This window comes from Uloborus diversus, chromosome 3 (assembly GCF_026930045.1).
Source record: "Uloborus diversus isolate 005 chromosome 3, Udiv.v.3.1, whole genome shotgun sequence".
Lineage (NCBI taxonomy): Eukaryota > Metazoa > Arthropoda > Arachnida > Araneae > Uloboridae > Uloborus > Uloborus diversus.
In genome coordinates this window covers 76,917,022-76,943,889 of record NC_072733.1, presented here as the reverse complement: position 1 = coordinate 76,943,889, position 26,868 = coordinate 76,917,022, and the positions used below count along the sequence as shown (strand labels likewise).

Genomic DNA, 26,868 nt, shown 5'->3' with positions numbered 1-26,868 from the left:
TTTGTATAAGTGTACTTATCAGGTAATTATTTCATGATCTGTAACTTTTTTTAAAATCTTGAAACAAAATATGTGTTTATCTTTTGACTTTCAAAGATATGTAATGCATATCAGACTTGTGTTTCATTTGTAGGTACTGCAAAATACACTGGCCTCAAAAAGTTAAGGTACAACATGTTTTTCAAAGCTCACCATAAAAAATGGCAGTAACAATAAAATGCATAGTTTGCATTAATGAGAATAACAAACTTTAAATTTATTTATGAGAAAAAAGAACATATTTTTACGAGTGAGAAAAAAATATGCAAATATCGAGCTTTCGTACTTTTGTGTGTAAGTTGCGTTAATTTTCAACTGTTGTCGGCAGTTTCGGTGACAATAGTCAATAGAGTTTAGAAAATGTCTCAGAGAGGTTGTTTACCCGATTCATTAAGGTGGCAGAATGTTGGATGGAAAGGGGATTGTCGCTGGCCGATGTTGCTAGACGTTTCAATGTGTCTCATAATGTTACTCAGCTTTAGGATCGATACCAATCTAAAGATTCTGTGTCCGGAACACCTGTTCCAGGCGGACCATGAGCTACAACACCTGCAGAAGACCATTTTCTAGTTCTTTTGGTCCAAAGGAGAAGAACCACTACTGTGCCCCAGCTCGTTGTAGATCACTTTGCAGCATCAGGAAGAAGAATCTCGGCTACTATGGTGGGAAATCGTCTTCACAATGCAGGTATCTATGCAAGGTGACCAGTTGTGTGTGTTCCCCTAAACGGACCACACCGAAGGATCCGTTTATGCTGGGCGAGAAAACATGTTTCCTGGACCCAGCTGTAATGGGCTTCTGAGCTGTTCATAGACGAGTCCAGATTTACACTGGAGAGTGATTCAAGGCGTCTACTGATCTGGAGGGAACAGCGCAATAGATACCATCAATCCAAAACTGTTGAAAGACCACAGTTATAGGATTAGTGAAATCATGGTTTTCGCAGCGATCTCGTTCGGTGGTCACACCAACCTGCATGTGTTCCATGGAGGAACTCTGACTGGTCTGAGATATTGGGATGAGATCCTTGATCCATGTCTGCCCATATGCTGGCACTATTAATAATGACTTCATTCTGATGGGTTATAATGCATTACCTCACCGAGCTTGGATTGTTGAGGAGTATCTTGAGGATCAGGGTTTGGGAGGAATGGAGTAGCCAGCTCGATCTCCAGACCTGAAACTGATAGAACACCTTTGGGACTATCTTGGCAGATAGGTTGATGCTTTAAATCCTCCTCCAATGTTGTTACATGAACTGGAACAAGGCTTACTCTGTGTCTGGTCTTCACTTCTCATTCTAGTGTCCAACAACTTAATAAACAGCATGGAAAATTGATGCCGCCAATGAATTCAAGTTAGAGGGGGACACATTTCCTATTAGAACTCATTTTTGCATTGTTTCTCTGACATTTTACTACCTAACACTGTGATGTTCTGTTTTCTTCAAGAATGGACTTTTCTGCAAAGATTGCTTTTTTCGTTATAAATTGTTTTTGCAATACACTTATACAAATTTCTATGATGCATTCAATAAAAAACCTATTAATGCATATATCCTCCAAATTTTTTGTTTCGACATTCATTCATTTGCAAATTAGACGCAAAAACCGGTTGTACCTTAACTTTTTGAGGCCAGTGAACTTTCCATGCTTAAGAATATGGAACAATACATGGTTTTACTTTTATTTACTTATTTATCCTAGAAAACTATAATTATGAGGAAACTAATTTACACGATTTCATTCTAAGTTATTTATAATTTACCATGTCTTAACTCTCAGAACAAATTATGTCTTTCATTATTTGTTTACATCAAGGTCCAGATATGTGTAATATTTTTTTAGTAGTTGTAGATTTTCACAAACAATATTTCCCCTATAAAAATTTCTACTTATGAGGAAATGAAATTACAAGATTTTATTCTTAATTGAATTCTTAATTTATCATCAAGAAATTAGGCACAAATGTGAGTATTAAATATTCATTAACAATTAATTCATAAAATCTTTATGACTTTCTAAAAATAAAATTGTTCTTACAAAAAGTGTTTAAACCAAAAGAACCCAGTTTAAATCCAGGGATGAGTGTGGTCAGAGATGACAGAGCAAAAAAGAGGAAATCCAAAAAAATTTCGTAAAAGGGATAATATCCAAAACCAAATCAAAATGGAACTTGGAAGCCATGATATTCAAAAATTCAACAAAAAATGGCTAACTTACCACTTTTAAAGGTAATACATATTTAATTACCTATATAGTAATAATTTTGTGCAATTTTCGGCATTAAATCATTTCTTGCAAGAGCGTTTATCTTTATACATAAAGGGCCAATCTCTGTCCGGATGTCCGGGGTAAACTTCAAAACTACAGGGGGGATTTTAACCATTTTTTCACCATAGATAGCTACATAATCGGGGAACAACTTAGGCTATAATTTATTGCTAAAAAACTTAGTTTAAGAAAGTCGTGATCGAAAACACTAAATGTCATGTAATTTCCACATCAAACGATTAAAAATTAAACCCATTCTTTCGAAAATTCGTTGCCTAACAACAGCAATATTAAAAGTAATCATAATGTAAATTTTGAATCAAGGCCTCTCTGGAGCAAGCATTGCTTTCTTAGGAATTGCATCCTCATCTTTATACATAAAGGGCTAATCTCTGTCCGGATGTCCGGGGTAAACTTCAAAACTACTGGACGGATTTTAACCATTTTTTCCACATAGATAGCTACATTATCAGGGAGCAATTTAGGCTATAATTTATTCCTTAAAAACTTAGTTTTAAAAAGTTATGGTGGAAAACAGTAAATTTCATGTAGTTTCCCCATAAAATGATTAAATATAAAATCCATTGTTAAGAAAATTCGTTGCCTAACAACAGCAATATTAAAAGTAATCATAATGTAAATTTTGGATCAAGGCCTCTCTGGAGCAAGCATGACATTTATGGCTTTCTTAGGAATTGCATCCTTATCTTTATACATAAAGGACTACTTCTGTCCGGATGTCCGGGGTAAACTTCAAAACTACTGAACGGATTTTAAAATTTTTTCCGCATAGATAGTTACATCACCATATATAGAGTAAAGAAATATACATAGAGAGGCCACGTCTATGGTAAAAAGGAGATGAAATTGAAGCCGGAATTGTGGTGTACAGCGGTGCAATGATTGGCGGAGTTATGATAACGTGATCGCTTTGCGAGTATAGTAGTCACCAATCTCGCAAAGAGACCGTATAAAGTAGCTGGCGGATTGGTTTGCATTTTAATTCATGTATTAATTTAATTTCAAAAACGTGCTCCATAAACTTGCAACAATATCTAAGTTTAAATTAACAACCAATTGAGATTCAGTAATGGAATGTTTGGAATCAAGATGTATCATAAAATACTTAGCAAGAAGCTAAGGATCTTTGGATACAGCGGTGCAACTTCCGGCTTCAATTTCTTAGTATAGCAGGGCCTCTCTATCTAATTTCTTTACTCTATGTGATTAAACATAAAACCCATTGTTACAAAAATTCGTTGTCTAACAACAGCAATATTAAAAGTAATCATAATGAAAATTTTGAATCAAGACTTCTCCGAAGCAAACATGAGTTTAAAGTCATTTAAACATTTGAAAACTCTACTTTTCGCACCCTGAGGGTAGAGAGCTTTAGTTCAGAGTTAAAGCTTATAGTAGAGAGCTTTTTTTTTCTTTTTGTGTGTGTGTGTGTGTACTATTTAATTAAATGAAGCACGCGCATGGTTTTTTTAGTGATCTTTGTTTCTGTTAGTTCATATTTTGAAAATTCTTCAAAATTTTAATATGCTTAAATTCGTGCTTTCGCTTCTAAATGAATATTCGTTGATTCTTTACACTTATTGCTATTTTATTTTTATGGGTAAGGAAGAAGCTCGATTTTTAATCACGTCAAAGCGGTGTGTTTTGAGTTCTTTTAGTTAAAACAGAAAACGAAAGAAAGTAGCGATTAATTCTTATAATTATTACTGACCCAGGCAGCGGCGGGTACATTTGCTAGTTTCAAAATAAAGTTAAATTTTTTAAAAGAGGCAACAGTTTCTAACCCCTGAGTCCTTGAACAAAGGATTGAGGGAGTCAGAAGTTAATCTTGACTGCATCACACAATAGTGTCAAATTTTCATATTTTTTAGAGAAAAATATTTTTCATTAAAAGTATTGAATTTATAGTGTTGAACGAGTGAGAACATAAATTTTAAAATTAGGTTTGTTCGTAAAGTAAAAATTCATAACAGAGTGAAAAATCTAAAATTTTCTAATGTGGTAGAACATACTTTTTATGGTAAGAATTGAAAATAAATAAATATATATATATATAAATATTAGGGTGGTCCTTATTTTTGAAGTTGTTGATATTTTACGCGATGCCCCCTCAATTTGTTCCATTATACAAATAAGTGATCCTTGCCAAATATTAAGTGAATCCATGAATATTAACACATGCCCCTAGGGCCTGCTTTTTTGAGTTTTGAAGAAAAAATTGCAGATTTTCTCATTTTTATGTAAAAAATATTCTTACGTTTCATATTTACAGTAGTTTTGAACTTCAATATATGCTGCTACTTCCAGACTGACCATTATCTCACTTTCATTCTACAAAATTTTACATGTTACAGAGGATACATTTACACCAATGGCCTTGGATCAGATATAATGCTCTTCTGAGCACGTTCCAAACTAAGCGGCAGGGGAACATTTCTTTCCACCAAGATGGACACAAGGGATTCTAAAGTTCATTAATGAATGGCCTAGGCCGTGAATGAATGATCTTTGACAACAACAAATTGCCTCCTCCAGGCTTTGGGGGTGTTGATTTACAAGATTTCCTGTGTATGTAATAGGTGTGGCAAATAGGGTCGCTAGGTTTCAATGCAATAAATATAAGAAATGACAATTATATTTTTAATTTACTGTTCTTAAGTTATAAATAAACTTAAATTTTTATGCAATTTTTAATTTTTAAAATATAAATTTCAAAAAATCCTCGATTACTCTAACATAAAAATGTACTATATTTTTCATATCTAAAATATAAATTTTAAAAAATTTCAGATCGGAATAACGTAAAAATCTCTACTTTAAATTAATTTTCTTCCATTTCAGTACATAGTCCTTATATATAGTATCTATCCTAACCTATTGAACTTTTTTTCTACATCTGGTCTACCACAACGCAAAAAAGCTTGACAATTATTGATATCTTCTCGCCTTTCATTACTGATCAGACAAATGCCATATTAGGGATAAAGATGCTGTTCATTTGTTACCAGTCTATGTAGATGCAGTAAATTTAAATTCAAATGACCTTGTGATCAATCGTACATCCCTTAAGAGAGCAAGAGAAAATCTTCAAGAGGAAAAATCAAATTTAATGTATTTAAATTCAGATTTTATAGTTATTCACTGGGATACAAAGCTACATCAAGATGTAACTACAATAAGAATGTCGATAGGCTTACTGTGGTAGCTTCAGGTCCAAATGTTGAATAGCTTCTGGGAATTCCCGAGATATTTCTTCAGTTGTATATGATATGAGGCCCCTAGTTTTAAAACCGGATACTTGCAAAAAATTCGATTTTCTTTTTTTTTGTTAATCTTGTAGAGAATCATAAGGCCTATTTGCCTGCTCAATATTAGGTTCAAAAACCGCTTCTTTCCCCCTTGAAATGGGGCGGGAAGGTCTGCCTCAGTTTCAAAACCGGACTTTTTACAAGTTGAGCGTTTGTCCGCTCCTACAAGTATCCGGTTTTGAAACTAGGGGCCTCATATCTTAGATGATTGCTCTTTATTTCTAACTGTTCAAGCTGTAGTGTTTGATACAATGGCTTGCAATACTGTCCGCATAAATGGTGCATGCATTTTTTTAGAGCCAAAACTGAATGGTGACATATTACATTTGGATTGCCATCATCATGCACTTGAAATCGTACTGCAGATAGTGTGTCTCGAAAGAAGTTCTTGCCTTTCTTAGTTCTAGACCCGATGTTCCATTATTAAGCATTTTGTGGAGAGATCTTCAACATTCGGAATTTATAACATTTCAATCAAGTACACAGACCACTTAAATTCTTAAAGACAAAGTTGATGATATATTATTGTTGGTAAGAAGTGGATATTGAGAAAGAACTTTTCCTTTAAGAGAATTCTCTTAACTTGTAATAATATTTCCTGGTGAAGACCCTCTTAGAGGGATATGCTTTCGGCAACCTGGAGCTTATCACTGAGCCAGATGGGTGGCAAAAGGAATTCATTGCTTGAAAATTCATACATTTAGGAAACAATTTAGATTGACATTTTTACATACCAATTTTCCATAATGTCCAAGACTATCGGAAAAAAATACACACAATCGAGATACATTGAGAAAAGCGTACAATTAAGGTAAACTTTCAAAAACATTATTTCATTCTTATTCAATGTAAAATGTTTAAATGATATAAATTAACTAAAAAGATCAATTTTAATGCTACCACACAGCAAAAATATTTTGCTAACCTGGGAGAAACGATGAACCGGGTCTGAAGTAAAAACTCGAAGATTTGTGGAAAAATGATCAAAAGTGTTAAAGTTCAACGCCCTAGGGGCACGTGTTATTTTTTACCGATCGAGTTCAAATTTCGCACAGCTTACTTTTTATTATAGTGTCACAAAACTAGGGGGCATCACTTGCAGAATTCTGAGAAAATTTTTTCCCCATATAAATAAGGACCACCCTAATAAATATATTTAAATGGTTGGTTATCTTTTTCCTTGCATTGGGACCCAAAATTTGGTTTTAAAAACTTCCTAATATGATTTAGGGATCAAAAGAACAACTTGCAGCTGCCTCATTTAATCATGAAGTTCAAAATATTTTAACAGGCTGTAAAGCCTATACCATTTGAGATTTATCATGAATATTTTTTACTTTCTTAAATACATAAAAAAAAGTAACCATGCTAAGTTTCAATAAAATTCGAGACAGCAATTTTAAGTTCTAGCCATTTTTTGATTGACTTTTGCATTTTTTCTTAAATAAATTAAAGAAATAAAAATATTATTGAAATGTTGAATAAAATAAGCAAATATATAGTAGCATATAGTAAAAAACCATTCAACATTAAAAATGATTGAAATATTTGCAGGATGCAAAAAGATTGAAATCTCAAACGAGGCATGCAACTTTCGGTGCAGCATGTGTTTGACGTCGCTAGCATGATTCCAAAACCTACCTTTTTGCAGATATTGTGGAAGATTAAGATTCAAAGGGGGGGGAAATAGGAAAACGGGGACCAAAAATTAAGAAAAATCTGAATCTTTTCCGATTTTTGAGAAAAATATGAGAGCTATGATACCTGAGAGAGGCAAAAAAAGGAGGAAAGACTTTAAAAGCCAGCAGAAAAAGCTGGAATTCCAGCAAAAGCCGGAAAATTTTCATCCCCGTAAACCAAAACAAAACCTGGTTTAAATGAATAAAAAAGTTTAGATTTTTTTTCTGCAAAAAAAAAAGATTTTTTTACCAACCTAGATTTGGCAGAGTTACTAACATTTTTGCAAAGATCAATAGCATGTCGTACAACGATATCGTAAAACTAGTGATACTATCTCGCTACGTTACGGAATCACAATATTCTAAGATGTCTGATCCGGCACAGGGTATGCGATATCATAAACGACATTGTGACGACGCAGTAAAAACGATATCTCCGTGTTATTAATTTGCCGATATCTTCCTGTATCGTTAATGCAGCATTGTGAGGATATCGTAGCCTACAGTTCTGATATTCCAACATCGCTTAACATTGTCTGGCCAACGACGTGACCGATATATGCCGTCTTTGAAAGGGCTTGCAAAGCGCTTTTACAACCTAAAAACCGTGGAAATAAAAGAAAAAATACAAAAAGTGGAAAATTGTGGATCCACGGAAGATTTTCATTCCTGAAACATACTCATGCAAATGCTCAAAATTAAGCAGCAAAACTAGGTAAATTTACATAAAAGGTAAGCAATGAGAATACATTTGTTAACTTTAATGCAGTGAACGCCGGTTAATTGAATCAGTGCTTAATTGAATCAAATTGTCTAAAACAGAACAAAATCCAACTTTATTGAATTAGCCGCTTTATTGAATCAGCCACTTTATGGAATCTAAACTGTTTAGAACAAACGTCATTCATATGAGCGGCTGCCACTGTATTGCTAAAACAAATATTTGCAGTATTTATGAAAGGTTGGTAACTGACAGACATATTGGCAACTGACTGATATTACAAACATGCAACATATTATTTAAAAAAAACATTATAAAAATCCATTACATTACATTATAAATATCCCATTACATTATAAAGATCCATTAAAAAAAACATTTTCTCCTAGTTAATTTCTTCAACCTGAATGTAATGGTATAACAGAATTTTTAAAATGCATTTTAGATGATTTTAAAAAAAAAAGTGTTAAAAGCATGGTAACTGACTGACCTGAATGCAACCCGCGGAAAAGAAAAAAAAATGGAATAAAGATTTTCTTCTAAAAGCAAAAGGAATTATTCATATACTTGAATTGGGATCAAGGAATAATGAATAACCTTCCAGCATTTGATTTTAAAAATATTACTAAAATAGCAAAATTACAGAAATTAGAAAAGCTTGGTGAGCTAAATTGAGTGACATTTCTAAATTTCCTATATATCCTAATATCAAAAATTCAGAATAATGCTGTATAACATGCAAATAAGTGTACACAATAGCAAAGCTTTCTTGACCATTAGGGATAGACCAGGGCTCCTTCAGCCTATGAGGACCCCAAAAATAATAGATAATTGAGATAATTACTACAAAATATAGTTTCATTATGCTAATTATGATGTTTAAAGCAAGGGTGATACAAAACATGTATAAAGATTGATTTTTAACATCAAAATAACAATTTTGTGCAACTTAGCATTTTGTTCAAGTAGTTAACACCCTCAGTGTACTCTAGCTGAAGTATATAAAAATACAAGAACTGTAGGCACTTGCAACTCTGCAGCACTTCCGTAGAATGTATTTTTAATTGGTAGCATTGAGAAATTTGTTTGACCCAAAGTTTAACAGCATTAAAATTTGTAAATAAAACTCTAAAACTCTACGCAAAAGAAAAGCAATTAAAATAAGATTTTTTTTTCTATCAATGACCTATAGTTTTTTTAATTGCTAAAGGATTTGAAAATATTTTTTTTTTTTTTAATTTTTCTTTCAGTATTTAAAAATAGTGAATAATTTTTTTTCTTTTATCGATGACATATTTTCCCCTCATAGTTTTTTTTAATTACTAGAGGATTTGAAAATATTCGTTTTTTTTTTTAAATTTTTTCTTTCAGTATTTTAAAAATAAATCAAATCCTTGTAAAATTATTGAGCAGTAAAAAGTAAACAATTTCTATTTTCTATACATCATCTGAGCCACTCATATGATTGAACAAGTCCTTTTTTAAAGAATTTCATACCAGCCTTTCCCCTATTGTCATCTATCACTCTTTTTACAAAATATTGTAGATCACAAGAAACTCCATAGAAATGTTCTTTACAAGTAGTCACTTCCCATATTTCAGAATTGTTCTCCCCTGTAAAATTGCGATATTGCAAAATTTGTCTTTTACCTGTATTGACTGAAAAATGCTTTCTTATTCTGTTTTAAATTGATGTATTTTTCAAATACTGGGCAATTGTTTTTGAAATTTAGGCCCGAGCATTACTAAATTATGTAAGAATGAATAATGAATAAAATCAATAAAATATGTTATCATTCTTAAAAATTAAAAGAGTTGGGTTGTTTGTTATCACTTGAAAGGCTAAGAATAAAATAATTATGCTTTTAGGAGTGCTAAATTAGATATTTTGCTGCCATTTTAAAGTTAAATGGAATGTCAGTCAGTTACCGTATCAAGTGCGTCAGTCAGTTACAGAGGAATTTTCAGTGTTTAGGATGTAAACTTCCAATTCTACTTATTCAGCATTTAAATACTACTGATGTAGGAAGAAATTATGAATTTTGGAAAATTTCGCCTATAATTTCTATGTTGAGGGGAAAAAGTTGACTTTTTACGCCAACATACTGAAATTCATAAACGGATTTTAAGATTGTTTCTGAATGAAACACTATAAAGATACTTTTTGATACAAGCTTCCAGTATAAAACTACATTATGAGTATAACAAAATACACTAACCTTTCTTTCTTTTAGTTAGAATTTTTTTTAGGAAAATTGTTGATTACTGTAAACCAAATTTCCCCCCAAAAATCTGAAAATGACATGGACATCAGTCACGGATTGGTTTTAATACAAAAAATTATAAATTAAAATTTAACTTGGTACATTTAAAAAATATATATTTCAAGCTTTTAAGTGATATACAACACTTATAGTTCGGCTAATATTGAAATTTTGATGCTCAGGTTAACATTTTGTGGAATTGCCCAAATATAAAGTAATATAGTGCTACCTCAGAACAACAGTAAGATATGTTAGTGCTATTTCTGGGATTAGATATCTATCCTAAGATATCTATCCTACTGCTCTCAGGCGATGATATACCTGTTTTTTTTTACTATAAAGAATTTTAGGAATTAATCCTTTGTTATATTTATAATGATTATGCAATACTAACCAGAAACTAGGGTATAGCCTCTATTAATAAGTGCATTTGCCATTGCCTTAGCATTTTTTAAAACTTGTTCTTGATACTGACGAAATTCTGGTGACATTGCCTGGAAAAGAAAATTAACTTAACTTTTTCTAGCTGCTTTTACAAAATTCTTTTTTGGATTTCCTTAGTTTAGAATTGCATTAGTTTTATACACATACAAGGCTGCCAACCTTTTCAGGCAGTAATGAGTAGTATAAAGGAAAAAAAAATGTGTGGTTTTCAAGTGTTTATCTGTAGTCTTCGAGCCAGCAGGTTCACCCCCCCCCCCATCCATACAACATTCATATGCTTGAAAAAATATACCCAACTATACAGTTTAAAAATAGCAAAAATACTGCATGAAATAAATGCAGAAAATAATTAACAGAAAATTAACTATTCTGCATCTCCTCTCCCTCCCCCAGATAGGAAACAATCACAAATTTAAGCAAAGAATTGCAAATTTGTGAAAAATATACTAACAAAATATAAATAAATAAATAAAAATCATAAACAAATAAATAAAATTAATTATTAGAATAAAAAATAAGGTAATCTAAGGCATCACAAGTTAAAATAACTTCCAACTGTCAAAACGTTAAAATAATTAAAACATGCAAAAGGAGTGAAATCTCAAACAAAAGAAATAAATTTTTGCAAAGTACGTATTCATTGTTGACCTTGACACATAACAATTTCATTAATTATTGAAATAAGGAATAAAACCATCTTATATTCTGTAGTATGCCTTAAAATAACTACCAATTGTTAAAAATACACTCAGGAACCTTGAAAATATTGCCCCAAGAAAGAAGAAAGGTACAATCACAAAATTTTGCATATAAGAAGAGTGACATCTGATATGGAAATGATCCAAGTTTGGTGCCCATGCACATGACCGTTTACCTTACAGTATCGGTGCAATCAGTAAAGAGGTGCTAGATAAACCAGTGCATAGTTAGGGATTTATAAATGTTACGATTGCATCCTGATTGTTAGAGAGACTTAATGAGTGAAGGATGCCAGGTCGATTAGTTAGAAAGCATTTCTTACAGTTAAGCGACTTTGAGAGAGGTTTTATCATTGGCATGAAAATTGCAGGCTGGTCGACGAGCCGTGTTGCTGATCAGGTGGATCTTTAGGAGTGTTTGGTTAGAAACTGCTGTAGGAGAAAACTGGGAGAGATAATCGAAGGATCATGTGGCAAGCACTCGTGGATCCCGCAGTGACTTGTTCCACCATACAAGCAGACATAGGGGTAGCAGTTGTTCCTCGAACTATTTCTAAACGTCCTGCGGCACTGAATCTACAGTCCAAGCACCCTTTTTGTGTACTCCCTTTTCCACCAAAGCATAGGCAACTCCATCTACAATGGTACGGAGCCAGAGCGATGTAGGATGTCACTGACTGGCAAAAGATGGTGTTCAGTGATGAATCCCGGTTCATTTGGGGGTCAGATGATAACCGCAAACAGATGTGGAGATGCCCTGGAGAAAGGTACCATTCAACCCATTTTATCGCACTACACAATGCCCGAATAGCGAGTATAATGTTCTGGAGGGCCATAGCCTATGGTAGCCGATCCACTCTAGTTGTGGTACGTAGAACCTAACGAGCTAGCGTTATTTTAATGACATTCTGCAACCACACGTAGGACCATTCCTAAATGGTCTCCTAAGGGCAATTTCCAGCAAGATAATGCTCGCTCGCATACAGCTAGAGTTGCTCAAGACTTCTCACATCCTTTTGAGACTCTTCCATGGTCAGCTGCTATCCCGACCTGTCCCGTATAGAGCATGTATGGCATCAGATGAAACGCCAGATGCTGTAGTGCATCTCTGTGCAAGATTTAAAAGTAGCTGTTCAAAATTTGGGGGTTTATCTGCCTCAGGACAACATCAGGTGTTCAATTAGCTCAATGCTGGTTTGTGTTATGGCATGTATTGCAGCAAAAGGGGGGGGGGGGGTCCAACGCGCTATTGAAGTAGCACTGTATTTACCTCATTTCTTAGCCTATAATTAATTGCCTGGATTTTCGGATCAAGTGTCCCTCTCACCTGCATTATTATGTATATTAAATTTCACTTCAATCCAACGCTTCCTTCTTGGGGTGCTATTTTCAATGTTTCTGAGTGTATTAAAATATTCACAAGATGCAAAATGATTGAACTCTTGAACATGGGAATCCATTTTCCGTAACATACGTGTTTAGTGCTGCCATCTTTACAAAAAAAAAAAGATTACTTTCATAATCATTACACCAAAAAGTGAGACATGCATATCTTCAACAAAAAGCGTTAAATTAACTTCCAACTGTCTGAAATGTTAAAATATTTATAAGATGAAAACTTAAACATGGGAACGATTGCCTGTGACCCACAAATGCATAGTTTTTGCTTTGAAATGCATAGTGCATAGTAAGCTATATAAATGCATAGTAGTTGGCAGTCCTGCATTAAACTAAAAGAAATCAATAAAATGGAAACGATGAGTGACAACTGATTCAACTCAAGCTTGACTGACATCCAGGAAATTCAGAATTGCAAAATGTTTCTACCAGTTTACACTATAGCCTAAAGGCTAGACTAGTTCATTCAAAGCATGTGATGATAATGGAAAGCTAGATGCTATTTCCAGGTTCAATGGACATTCAACTGAAAAGTACTGAAATGTTTGAACCAGTTTCTATGAATGAATTTAAATCAAATGAAAACTAATGTTTTCCCTGTCTCACTAGTTTGATACTTGAAATTATATTGCTTCTACTCTTCTACAGTTAAAAGAGATAAGATTATACTCTTCAATGCCATTTTCAGGTTCAAATTTGGCTATTAGATTTCATTGGAAAAAATATACAAAATTACTGTGAAAATACACCAAAGTAAATGTTAAAATAGTATTTAAAAACTCATAATTAGTGTTGTTGGCTTTTTTTTTTTTGTGTTTGTTATGGCAAGTAATCAATAAATACACAAGGTAAACTTGCAGAATACGAAAGTTAAAGAATTAAAAACGTTCCAGCTCAATGGCCAAACTTCACAGTAAGGACAGCAATCCCTAAAATTTCCCATTACAATCAAATTCAGTCCTGAAAAATCCCCATTAAAATAAGGAAAACAGTTACCAAACGCTCAATGTCTCCTTTAAAAATTTCCACTGAATATAAGAAAAAATGGGTACTAAATATCCCTTTACGAATGATGGTAAGTCTCTGAAAATCCTCACAAGAATGAGGACAGTAATCCCTAAAAATCCTCATTAAAGCAAAGACAATAGCTTTTTAAAATCTCAAACGAAAAAGTGAAATAACCCCCAAAAAATCTGACAGAAATGAAATGAAATGAAAGAGAGGACGGCTCAACAGAGTAAAGCATTGTGATCAGAGGTCTGTTGTACTAGCCCCCAAATAGAAGTCTTAAAACAGACCAGTAGCCAGAGCAAAATTTAACAAGACCTAAAGGGAAAGTCTTGAATTTCTCGAGTATCAAGCAAATGATGACCATGGTGTTCAAAACCTATAGACAGAAAACACTCCACAATCACACAGGGTGTCAGTAACATTTTCCTCATTAAAGAAGCAACTCCTGCAAGTTGGATAATTTCGGACCACCCATTACAGTGAGGTGACGCTTTAAGGTGCAATGACCAGTAAGAAGACCAACAAACTTCCTAACACTATTTCTACTCAAGCTTAAGAGCTCTTTTGCCCTTATATTAGAGCAACCCCCATTAGGTTCCTATGCCTGAAGCTGCCCATCCAAGTTACGCCAACTATGATAATGTTTTTTACTAAAAATATTAAAAACAGCCGTTCTAATGAGATTTTTTGAAAGCCCAATTGCTGGTTCAAAGTCAACAAAGGAAGTATTAGAATCCTTCCTGGCAATTCTTTAGTTAACTTTTACACCTGAGTGTCCAGGTACTCAGCAGAGAGCGATGTTATTCAACTTTGCAAGAGTGCACAGCACATTGTAGCATTCCCAAACAGTGCAGGATGTCATTGCAACCTTACTTAGAACATTTAAGACAGCTTGACTATCAGAGCAGAGGTGAACACATACCTGTTTCTTAGCCTTGGTTTAAGCAAATAATGCAACTTCAAAAATTTTGGGTTGCTGTTTTCAAAAACTTAGGGCTAACTAAGCCATATCAGCATTCTAAAACTGAAAAATCATAAAAACTTTTAAAACATTCTTTTTTTTTCAATGATTTCAATGATTTTTGTATGCATATAGGAGGAATTGTTATGGTAGGGGAGGGGAGGGGGGTCAAGCTTCCTCAGTTTCTGAAATTTCAGTCCTCAGAAAATTTTACTTGAGTTCACTATCACCCCTGGATGACACAAACTTTAGTCTGAAAGACAGAGGTGAACCTGCCCAAGGAACAGGAGCAATTCAATACCATTGTTGGGACAAAACGCCCCAATTCCCTATGATCTCGCTCATTTTAGAACCATCAGTGTAGCAGGAAGGGCAACCTTTGTTGTGATATAAAGGAATATCTCTCCAATCACTTGGAGAGGGAAAGGTTACTTGATAAGGCCTGTTCAAAAGCATAATTGTTACACATATAATTACTAGGCAGGCCAGAAAGTGGATGTCCAACCACATTCCCATTAAAGTTCTTTAGGAAAAGATATCCAGAGTAGGGTTTTCCAAAGATCTGAGCACTTAAGCGACTCTATGCACAAAAAGCTGCTTCAATATGCATATAGAGGGGACATAACTCTAAAAGCAGGTGTAGTGTTGCAGTAGGCATGGTATTAGTACTACCATTCATGGCATTACAGACCGTCCTCTGTAGCTTGTTAAGCTCAATTTGTGTGCTGTCCTAGGTTGGCTCTTGACCACCAAACAATGAAAACACACAATGGGAGCCCTGGGACTAAGCCCCCAAGTTCTACCAAAAGCTCTTTTGAAAGACCAAAAGACTTCAGCCAGGCTATTGATAAAATGCTTTTTTCAGTTCATCTTGGAGTCAAAGTTGGTACTTGACTTCATCAGAACAGCTCAGAAAAAGGGCAAGAGTCCTCAAAAAACCAACAGAGTAATTTTAATTGCCAATAGTCCCTCTAAACATGCCTAGTGAGATAAGGAAACTTTTTACATAAAGTTTACTATCATATTTTCAAAAACAAAATTAAGTCCAAATCAAAATAGAAATTACTCTTATTCTTAAAAAAAATGCAGTAAAAAAGTAAAATTTTAGAATTGTTAGGACAAAGACTAAAATATTAGGACATTTAAGGACGTTAAAAAAAAAAAAAAAAAAAAAAAAAATCAGGAAATTTAAGACAGCTTTGACCCTGATATCAGGATATAGTCAACATGACTAAAATAAAAAATGAAAACCAGTTAAATCATGTTACAACAAACTACAAGGGACCATTAAGTTCCATTTTAATAAATTTAAATCCATATAATTTAAGGGACCATTTTGCTTATTGAAACAAAAACTTTGTAGCAATGGAATTCAAACAATGCAATGGCAATTAAAATGATATTAAAAATTTCTTTCTGTGAAATGGAGATTTAATTGTACTGGTATTAGCTGTAATGAGATTTTACTGTAGTACCTTTACCAACGGACTGTCTGCAGCAAAATCAGAGTTCATACCCTTCAGGGAAAAGAAGAACAAAAGGATTTCAGGAGAACAAAAATGTTTTTCAAGGTAATACCATGAATTTGTACTATAAATATTGTATGCAGATTTGATTTAATGCAAACATACAAATAATAGGCAATATAAAGTAAAGGACAACAAAACTAAATTTCCTACAAGAGACACTTTGATAAAAGATCTACTGTTTCGAAAGATTTTCTAAAGATGTCTGAAAAGCTCGGTCATGGAGAGGAACAGATCAGATGAGACTTAGTTTTGCAATCGTCATTTTCAAAGTAAATTTTTTACGAAGCAGTAAGCTTAGGTTAAAAAAAAAAAAAAAGCCTGCATGATTGCAGGGAGCTTTGAACACAATGTTGATAAATACAAAGATGAATACTGAAAATTTGAGGTAAATGGGGGGGGGAATCAGAAGTAGGGTGGAAAAAGCATAACCAACAATTCTGCATTTTCGGTGAATAACAGGAAAACAATCACCCCTGTTATATACCTTAATTGTTTTAGCAGACATCAAGACAATGATGTACATAAATTCAACTTAATAAAATTATATTCAAGTTTTATTTAAAATACAAACCTTAAGTTAAAATGTTACCAGCTCAAGTGTTTAAATTTAATACTTTTCCAAAAAAACTGAAACTAAGCTAATAGTATAAATCAAGTTTGAAAAAATTAAATTAATCAAAAAAAAAAAAAAACCAAGTGTGTAGATAAACAAAAGTAGTTACTTTTTTGTTATTGAAATAAAAAAAGAAACTAGCTAATCTAATGTATCATATGTTAAAATAACTTCTAATTGCCAAAAAATTTAAAATATTTACAAAATGCAAAAAGATAGAAAAATCAATCAATTTTTCGCGAACCAAGCATGTTTCCCATAAAATGTTTTTTTCTTTTTTTTAATCTTTTACTAAAATTAAACATTAAATATGATAATCTAAAGTAGCAGGTGTGAAAATAACATCCAATTGGCCAAAATATTTAATTATTTGCAAGATGCAAAAAGATTGAAACTTCAAACCCGAAAAAGCCATTTTTCCGAGAAGTCCAAGTAAGTTCTATGGCGGAAAAAATAAATTCTTTTATTATTTATTGAAATTGAGCATAAGATAAGTTAATCTAAGGGTAGCTTTTTTCAAAACAACTTCCGATTAAAAAAAGTAACAAAACATTTACAAGATGTAAAAAGATTGAAATCTCAAACATCCCAAGCAATTTTCCGCAATGTTGCAAATCAAACACATGTCAGAATACTGAGGAGATATTTAAAAAAAAATCTAAGCACAATTCAAACTTTCTTAATGCTTTCAAGCACTTGAAAATGAACTTTCTTTTATCAAGCATTCAAGGGCATACAAACCCAGAGAATAAATTTTAAGTACGGTAAAGAAGGAAAAGAAGAATCAAAACAAGAAGTAATTAACTAAAAATTGTGTGACACCAGCCAAAGCCTCAAACTACATGCTAAAAACTTATTATAGTTCTAATATTATGCCAACACATAGACAAAGGGACAGCAACACAAGTAAAATACAGCTATTGAGCGAATGAAATAGGGACTTTTACTACCCCCAGAGAAAAAGAAACAGCAGCTAATAAGTGTTGAGGATTTAGATAATACACTAGAGACAAAACTTTAAAATCTGCCCAAAAAACAAACCTTTTTCTTCCTGAAAAAAATGTCATCTTGTGCAGAAAAATTAAGGTATTTCAATTAATATAGGGTTATTCCATATGAAATGAGCAAAATTCGCAAAAAAGTGGTGGCCGCATGGTAACAGATTTTTATGAAATTTGGTATACAGGTTCCTTTTATGCCTATATAAAAATATCTAAAATATTTTTGCGTAAAATTTTTTATTTTAATAGTTACATGCGATTGAAAATTGGTCAAATTGAACAGCATTCTCATAAATGCTAAATGTTGCACTTTTGAAGGCTTGTATCTTATTAACTATTTAATGAAAACATAAAAGTTATATGTTGTTGCAATCTATGGAGTAGGGTAATTATTCTGATATCAGTAAAATTTTCAAAGTTATTATAGTTAACTTTTAACCGAGTTTCAAAAACTGAAAATATTTCAATTTTCTCATAATTAAGCATTTTATTTTTTTAATCTCAATCTTTAAGGAATGCATTAGCTTTGATGAAATTAATACCCAATAATGTGCTAAGTATCATAAAAGAACTACCTTACTTTTGAAGTTGTATTTTAACTCCTTTGTCTTCATAATCAGTTTTAAACTTGGTGACACTTTGTAAAATGATGATTTTCCCCTTCACATACACACAAAAATTCAAATGAGGAAAAATTCAGACAACTTTAAAATTTTACAAGACTATAGAGCTGTGTTTCTGCTATTTGCTTGAAGAAACTCGAAATTGGTTTTTGATTTCCAAACGTAAAATGAAATTCAGAAAAATAGCTTTTTTTTAATTTTATTGGTCAATCCATACAGTTTCGACAGATGGGTGCGCTCGACCATTTTTAATTTTTTTTTTGAAATTCATATTCCTAAAAGCTGCATATAAAAGATGTTTAAAACCACTTTTATTTTTTCTCTCAACTGGGCCTTTGATTTTTTAGAGGTCATCAAAAGTGATTTTCGTAGTCAAAAATGGGACCTTTGCATTTTGGCCGAAATCTATTTGAATTACATTTACAACAGTTAATTTAACACTTTGATGTTAAAGTGCATAAGTTGATAGTCTTATATGCTGAGTTACGTAGCTGTAAGTTAATAATTAAAATAATGGTAACAGGTTAAAGTTCAAGACCATATGTAAAAATTTTATTCATTTCAAAGGGGGATAACTCACGTAGGGGACGGAAACACAAAATGAAATACAACAAAAACTAATCACTGGAACCATACTAAAAAGAATATGTAACTGTTGCTGTGTGTTTGTGCACCCTTTATGGATTACAGCCCCTCAAAAATCGGAAAAATGACGAAAATGACATTTTTAGACCCCTATAAACCAAAAGGGGATAGAATTAAAAATAAAATTTCCTGGCCAACTGAATATTCCGTTCAAGTACTATACATGTTATACATATTGTTTTTTGTATTTGGTTTGTAAAAAAGATACAGGTCATTGAAATTAAGCAATTTTGCTAGTCAATTCACACACTAAAACAGAAATAAAAAGTGTGAAAACGTCATGGCACCTTCTTAAATTAAGTATATTGTGCCCTATGTAATACATTATACTGAAAAAACATACTGTAATTTTCAAAATAATTATTTTAATTTGATAACTTAAAAATATTTGAACATGAATGAGTAGTTTGTACTGTATGGAACCTGTATGGATTGACCCTTATGTGAAATTACGAGAATTCAAAGAATTAGATAAACGACTAAATGATGCAAAAGCAAGTAAAACTAACATTTATTTAAATTAAAAAAATGTACATTTCAGACTGTACTTTATAAACATGCTTTTGAGAAAATGAAACACGAAAGAAATGGTTAGTTTTGATAAACTTACAAAATAAAATGAAGTAACTAATGAAATTTTAGCTTAGTTCAAGTTACTCTAGTAACAAAAATACGCTGATACCAATGATTAAAATTTAGTAGCATCTAAAAGACACTTCAATATGTTACGTAAAAAAAAAAAATGAGTAAATTTAGAGCGTTCCCTCATCTTCAAAAAATCATCTGAAACAGAGGAAAAAATGAAATTTTTGGAAATTTTCGTTTTTTTAAAGTACAATTTCGTCATCAAGAAATTAATAAACAGTTACTAAATTAGAGCAGATAATTAGTTATAGATAGTTTTTCAATCTGAATTATTTTTACTGTTATTTTTTCATTAAAAGAGTTAGAAGAGTGATTTAAAATCTGAAGTAAATTGGCAAAATTTCAATCTTTGTTAATATCTCAGATTCAAAAAAAGATCCGAATAAATTTTACTTTGCTCTTTCTCAATAGAAAATTGTTTATAGAATGCGGCGATATTTATTTTTTAAGTGTACGTTTATAACTTATGGAGTTATTGAGTCACAAACGGGTAGTGATGGACTCTGAACATTTAGGCTTAGCATAAGCATCAACTTCTAATTTCAATAACAAAGCAACAAACAGTTTTTAAAGTTCCATACTTTGCATTCCCTTATAGATATGTATGGTTTACCTAAATAAAAATTTTCATTGAAATCTGTGACATGTCAGCCACAGCTGATTTGCTCATTTCGCATGGAATGAATGACCCATAGGTGTTTAAAAATAACCAGTACTTTACCACCCTCAACTTAGCAAAAGGATGCTTCCTTGCCTTTTTAAATGATATCTCTGTCAATTTAAGTCACAGAAAGATGAGAAATAGCCTCTTTTAAAAAATTGCATATTTTACAGTACCTCTAAACTCTAGCTCTCAGCTATTTGTCGGGTGATAACATGATATAGATAGACAGATAGATAAATCGATGCAAACAACACGTGCTTGTTTTTTCTGATTTTAATGTAACATCTGCTTCTAAGTCAATAACAACATCAAAAAAAAAAAAAAAAAAGATCCAAAAACCTTTTAAAGTAACATTTAGTAAATAATATATCAACATTCTAACTTCATTGTTCCAAACCAATGTGATGACGAATATTTCTAGAAGAGGTAAGCATTAATAAATAACTTAATGAGTGTAGAATAAATGTAAAAAATGCAGCTGTGTTGCAGTACATTGGAATTAATTTTGGAGCAATGGGCTACTCTTAAATGAAGCATAGCATGAGAATAATAACGAACCTGCTTCAAAGCGACAGCTACAGATGCAATTCCATGGTTATGTGGACCACCTTGCAAATTGGGAAACACAGCAAAGTCAATTTTTTGCTGAAAATCATATTTTATCTCTTTACCATTTTTATCAGTAGATTTTTTTCCTTTCCGAAAGAAAATCATTCCAGCCCTTGAAAAAAAATTAAAAATTTCAGGATATTGTAATGAAAGTACATTTACCATATTTAAAAATTAAATAATTATTGCAGGAAAAGGGACACATTTCATTTTAAATTTTTTCTCCATAATACCCTAAAAAAAACTTGTACCTCTATTTGTGATACCAGTGATTGCGAGAGGTCAAAAATGAACCCAGTTACTCTTAGAGTATTATAAACTCTTTTGCTTAACAGATTTATTTCTTATGAGAAAAGATATTTCATGATCTTAAATCTTTAATTATTATTTAAAATTATATTTAAATTCTGTTCTTTACATTTATACTTGCAACTCTTTACAATTCCCATTGAAATCTTTAAAAACTGAAATCACACTCAGTTTGTCATCTGGATCTGCATTTTCGGTACTGCATATTATCAGTGTATAAACATCTTAACAAAAAATAAAAAGGTTATCTGACATTTCATTCATAAAACATTTCATTACTAGTTCCATCAGTTGCCTATAAATCTGTCGCACTGAGATATGAAGGTTTGTGAACATCAGCTAAGTGCAATAATAAAAATCAAAACCTAGATTTCTGATGAATCTGTGCATTTTTCATTCTTAAATATATACTAGTGTTCGCCCATTGGTCAAAATTCGAACATATTCATAAATTTGAGAAAACTTGTATGAATTTAACTATTTAAAATATTTTTATTTCTACTCTCACTCATGTTTACTGCATATCTGGAAACATACAATTTTTATGTGTACACTCACTAACAAACAGTAATAATTTATTAACCCGTTCGGGACGGAAGTCTGCAGAAGATGGCACCCCCTCAGGACAGCAGATGTTACATGCGAACTGTGCGCACTGGCCGGGGCACTTTCTCCCGCTAAGCTTTAATACGCAATTTCGGAACGTATGCATACGTAATAATGGATAAAATGTATATACTTTAAGCAGAAATGAAACCATTTTTTAATATATGATAAAATATATCAAAATTTCAATCATAAAAAAAATTGGATGAAAATAATTGATATTTAACAATAAAAATGCAAAATATATTGTTTTTTACAATAACTAAAAGTACCAAAATTAAACAATATATTTTCTACAAAACAGGAAAAATATTTGCACTTAATATTATGAAATACTTGAAGAATATTGTAACAATTAATATTTTAAAGTCGCATGAAAAATTTCAAAGCACAGATAAATGCGCATTGATCATTTTACACTCATACGTAGTGTTACGTCTTTTATTCTGCTTTGAGCAAATTACACATCTCTGTCTAAGTTCTTTGCCTTCTTTTTCAGTGTATGATTTTCGAAAGTAACTACTGTATGAAGAACTCTAACAAAAATAATTTATAGTTGTTTCAATGTGACCACCAAAAGATCCATAGATGGATCAGTCATTAATTAAGATATTTCCCCCTCGGAAAGATAACGTGCTAACTATGGCTACCAAATGAACATAAAAGTAAAACCCCATGCTAGAATATCTCTCCTTCAATCCTATTATAAATGGAACTGAAACTAGAAAGAGCCACTTCAAAATGAGTATACGTTTCCCTTCTCACTTGCGAGCACGTTTATATTTTCTTTCAGGAAATCCAATAAATCACCGACACTTGACAGACCCCATTCTGACATCAGCCAGAGAAATACTAATGCAGGAGAGCAATCATTTGAACGGAACATGGATAAGTAACGCCATCTAATAGTAAACATTTCGTTCCAAATCCGAAACGCAGATAAGCGTTGTTAGGCCGGCTGCGTACTACTTACCATAACACATGGATGCGTTTTTCGTCTCTGAAGAACCACCTAGTGCTGACGCAAAGGGGCATCGTTCATCCTGAACGGGTTAAAACTCTGCTTTTTGTCTGTTAATCTCAAAGCAAATGGATGAAAGGGGATATTTCGGTAATGGGTTTCTGAAATTTTAAAAGTATTTTTTCCTGAAAGAGCATGCTTAAAAACATTGTTTAAAAATGATAGGTTTTCATCATTTTTAAACAATTTGCAAAAATTTAATATTTTTTAACAATTATTTTAATTGGTGAGCAGATTGAAATTCATTTTTTACGTTTCTGCACATGGCATCAAAAGCGATGAAATGCCATTCACTGATGCCATTAGTGCTCAGTGCAAACTATTATAACCTGGAAACTGTTGGCTATTGAAAGAAAAGTTATCGATTCCCATGCAAATTCGTTCTTGCACGTCGGCTGGGTGCGGGCTGTCGCGATTGACGTCATCGCCAATCAGCGATCGGCACCTGCCGAGTCGACGTGCGTAAGACACGTGCATTGAGAGGGAATGAGGTGGTGTTTGGAATGAATGAGTGAGTGAGGGTGACTATCAAGTTGATAGATGGAGATCGTTTTTGTTTTTAAGCAATTCTGTTTTTATTTTATTATCCTGTAAATAGTTATGATTGAATGTTCAAATAAACGACGAGTTTTTAAAAATTAGTTTTTCTTTCAAAAACAACTGCTACATGGGTTTAGAATGTTGGGAAAGTTCAGGAAAGGAATTATTTTTTCCAACAGGATGGTCATGGGCCGTGCCCATGTAGCACTATTTCATTTTGAGAGATATATCGGCTTCGGGGGCCGTAAGGATTGAAAAATCTTATGAGCTTTTTAAAGTCTGAAGATTTTCAAGTTTAAGTTAGAAATTTTGAACATTGCTTTACAGCCATGGCTTTGCTCCCCGAAGGTTTTGAACTGCTCAGCAAAAAGAACTGGGATAGATGGAAAATAGATGTTAAAGTCTTACTTCTAGATAAAGGGTGTTGGAAATTTATTGAAGGGAAAGTAGTCGCTTTAGATGAAAAGGCAACTAGTCGTGAGCGTAGCGAATTTCTACTGTTGCAGGATCGCGCTTACACCACACTTTATTATGCAATAAAGTCTGAGTTCAGACCACTCATTCAGGACACATCAGATGGCAAGAAAGCATGGGAGATTCTACAAGCTCAGTTTGAACCAAAAATGCGAGCGAGAGTTATACAACTTTTGGATGAATTCTTTAACATCCGTTATAAAGATAACGAAGAAATGGGTCTTTTTATAGCTTGAGTTAAATTAGCAGTGAAGAAATTGTATGACGCGGGCCATAGTTTAGATTCGCTTTTTCAAGGCTTCCAAGTTATTAGGCATCTACCGCCGGAGTATACCGGTATAATCCAACTAATTTACCGTTGGAGTGATGAAGATTTTGACATCAACAAGATTGCTGAGGAGCTGGTGAAAGAAGAAAGTAGACTGAAACAGGTAAAAGCTGATAATGAAAAACCTGAGGTGAGTGCTTTCAATATTACTAATAGAAGCAAGAAGACAGGAAAAGTAATAGAAAACAAAGGAAATGCTAAATATGTTAAAAATACGAAGGATAAAAAGTTAATAGGACTGTGTCATAGATGTCATCAATACGGACAGGGGCGGCTCTAGCGCCGGACAAACCGGACCCCTGTCCGGGGCGGCAAATTTGAGGGGCGGCATTTTGGTTCGAATGTCTAAAATACATTTTACATTAGGAGCAAATTTGTATGAGAGTATTTTGCGAGCACAATAGCTTGGGAGTCTGAAAAATACGTGAAGGTTTTCTTTCCTCTTCGTTTATTGTACCTTAATTGCTGTCGCCGACAGCAAATGGTCAGCAGTTGCCTGTTTTGGTTGGGAAACGAGACTGAATGGGTGGGGGGTCAGGGTCTGATTACCAGAACTCTCGCCTGATTCTGGGATCTGCTGGGCCCTAGGCTATGTGCTTTACTGCCCTATTATTCATCCCTGATTATTCCATGCTCTCTTCCTCTCTTCCTGTCAATTGCTTCGCCGACTCGGGGGTTGTATTTTACCAGGGTTAGGTACTTCACACTTTTACTTCTCTTTTATAACAGTTATTGTGCGGCGCCGTATCTTCCATGGTATTTTTTCTTTCCGTTGATTGTAGTCCACGTGTCCCCGACAATTTACCGTACACTTGAAGCAGGGAACATTCAAACAAATAAGAAGTTTTGCAATAGCAGGAACCGTAGCCTTTTTTTTTTCTGCTTGGAGATTTAGGTAGATATTTCAATGATGTTTTAGTATTAAATAACGTATCATCCTAATACTAGTTACATTATAACAATTTAAAGTATATTATATATATATATATATATTTATTTATTATGTAAAATACTTTTTATTGAACTTTCACTTAAAATGGTATATATTATTGCCAGTATTAGTTTTTATTTCATTATAAACACAACTACTATTTTAACTTTTGAATTCTTATAGCTGAGATAGAGTAACATTCATACATGTCCCGTGCATGACACAAATTAAATAAATTTGTAATTTTTCTAATTAATGTATTTGACCAAAAGGCAAGAGAATTGGATAGAAGCACTATAGCATTTGAAATTTCAGAATGAATCTTGATTTATGATCCAATTGCAAAAAAATATGAATTAACATCCTTTTTAACTGTTTTTTGCACTTTAAATGTCTGCAAATATCCCGTGTATAACAGGAGAATGACCCTTCTACATTTGCAATTTAATAGTCAAAGTGGCATTAAAACCGGATAAATCCACTAAAGGGGAAAAATAAAAAGAACGCCCTAAAAAAGACTAAATAGGGGAGGGGGAATTATAATACAGGCCATATTTCTGAACAAAAATCATGTTATGTGACAATTATTTTTTACTAATTTTTTTATTATGATAGAAATGCGTAGAATTTTTATTCGAAATTAAAACATAAAATATTTAGTAGCCCCCCCCCTCCCCCCTTAGCTGTTTTCGGTCTCTAATATTGGTCATTTGTCGTTCGATAAGAAATTTCTTATGATATTTTTTTAAATTCTTGCCATCCTAGAAAATAAACGTTACAGTTACGTGTTTAAAATTAAAATAGTTACCAAAGTATTCGAAAAAAGTTTCACATGAAAAAAAGTTGCTTTCATTTCGAATGCTTCTTTTTTACACGGTATTTTATGACTATTATTTTCTTTATCGATAATTTTTAATAACTATTCAGATTATCCGTTAAAGTATATTTAACCGAAATGGAGGATAAAATATTTGAAATTAAACGTTTTCTATTCTTTTTCTTGATTTTTAAAGCTGTTTCTTTCGAGTTTTTTTTTTTTTTTCCTTATAGAAAAAAAAAATCTTATTCTTCTGTAACAAATTATTCAACTGTTAAAAATTACTCTTGTAGGAAATGGTAATCCTAAAATTCTTACGGAAAGGCACCGCAAGGTACCTTTCTATGTTTAAATTTTTCGCGTGGTGCACTTATTTTACGAACATGAGTAGTAAATATATATTTAGAAAAGAATTGCTTTCTTTTTATATTAAATCCTAACCCACCTTCACCCCCTATTAACTTTTTATTCATGCATGGAATGGTCTAAATCTTAATAACGCCTTTATATTTCTGAAGCAAATAAATAAACAAATAAAATAAAATAAAATATTACAAAATAAACAAACAAACTACGTATAATTTGTCTGGAGGCAGTCCATAAAAATGCTACTTTTTCTTTTTCAGTATTTGTGAGCTTTCCCCTCTCATTCCCCTTTTATCAAAGTGTCACACCTGATTCCCCTTCCACCCTGTC

General features: G+C 32.7%; 1 protein-coding gene across 1 annotated transcript in view; it reads right to left on the bottom strand.

The window, feature by feature from the left end:
* LOC129219462 (serine hydroxymethyltransferase, mitochondrial-like) overlaps nt 1-26,868 on the bottom strand; it is a 109,009-nt gene that overhangs the window by 22,525 nt on the left and 59,616 nt on the right. The window contains exons 8-9 of the mRNA XM_054853856.1: nt 21,096-21,258; nt 10,700-10,799 (exon numbers count right to left, since the gene is read on the bottom strand). Coding sequence (XP_054709831.1) covers nt 10,700-10,799; nt 21,096-21,258 — 263 coding nt within the window. The remainder of the gene's footprint in view (nt 1-10,699; nt 10,800-21,095; nt 21,259-26,868) is intronic.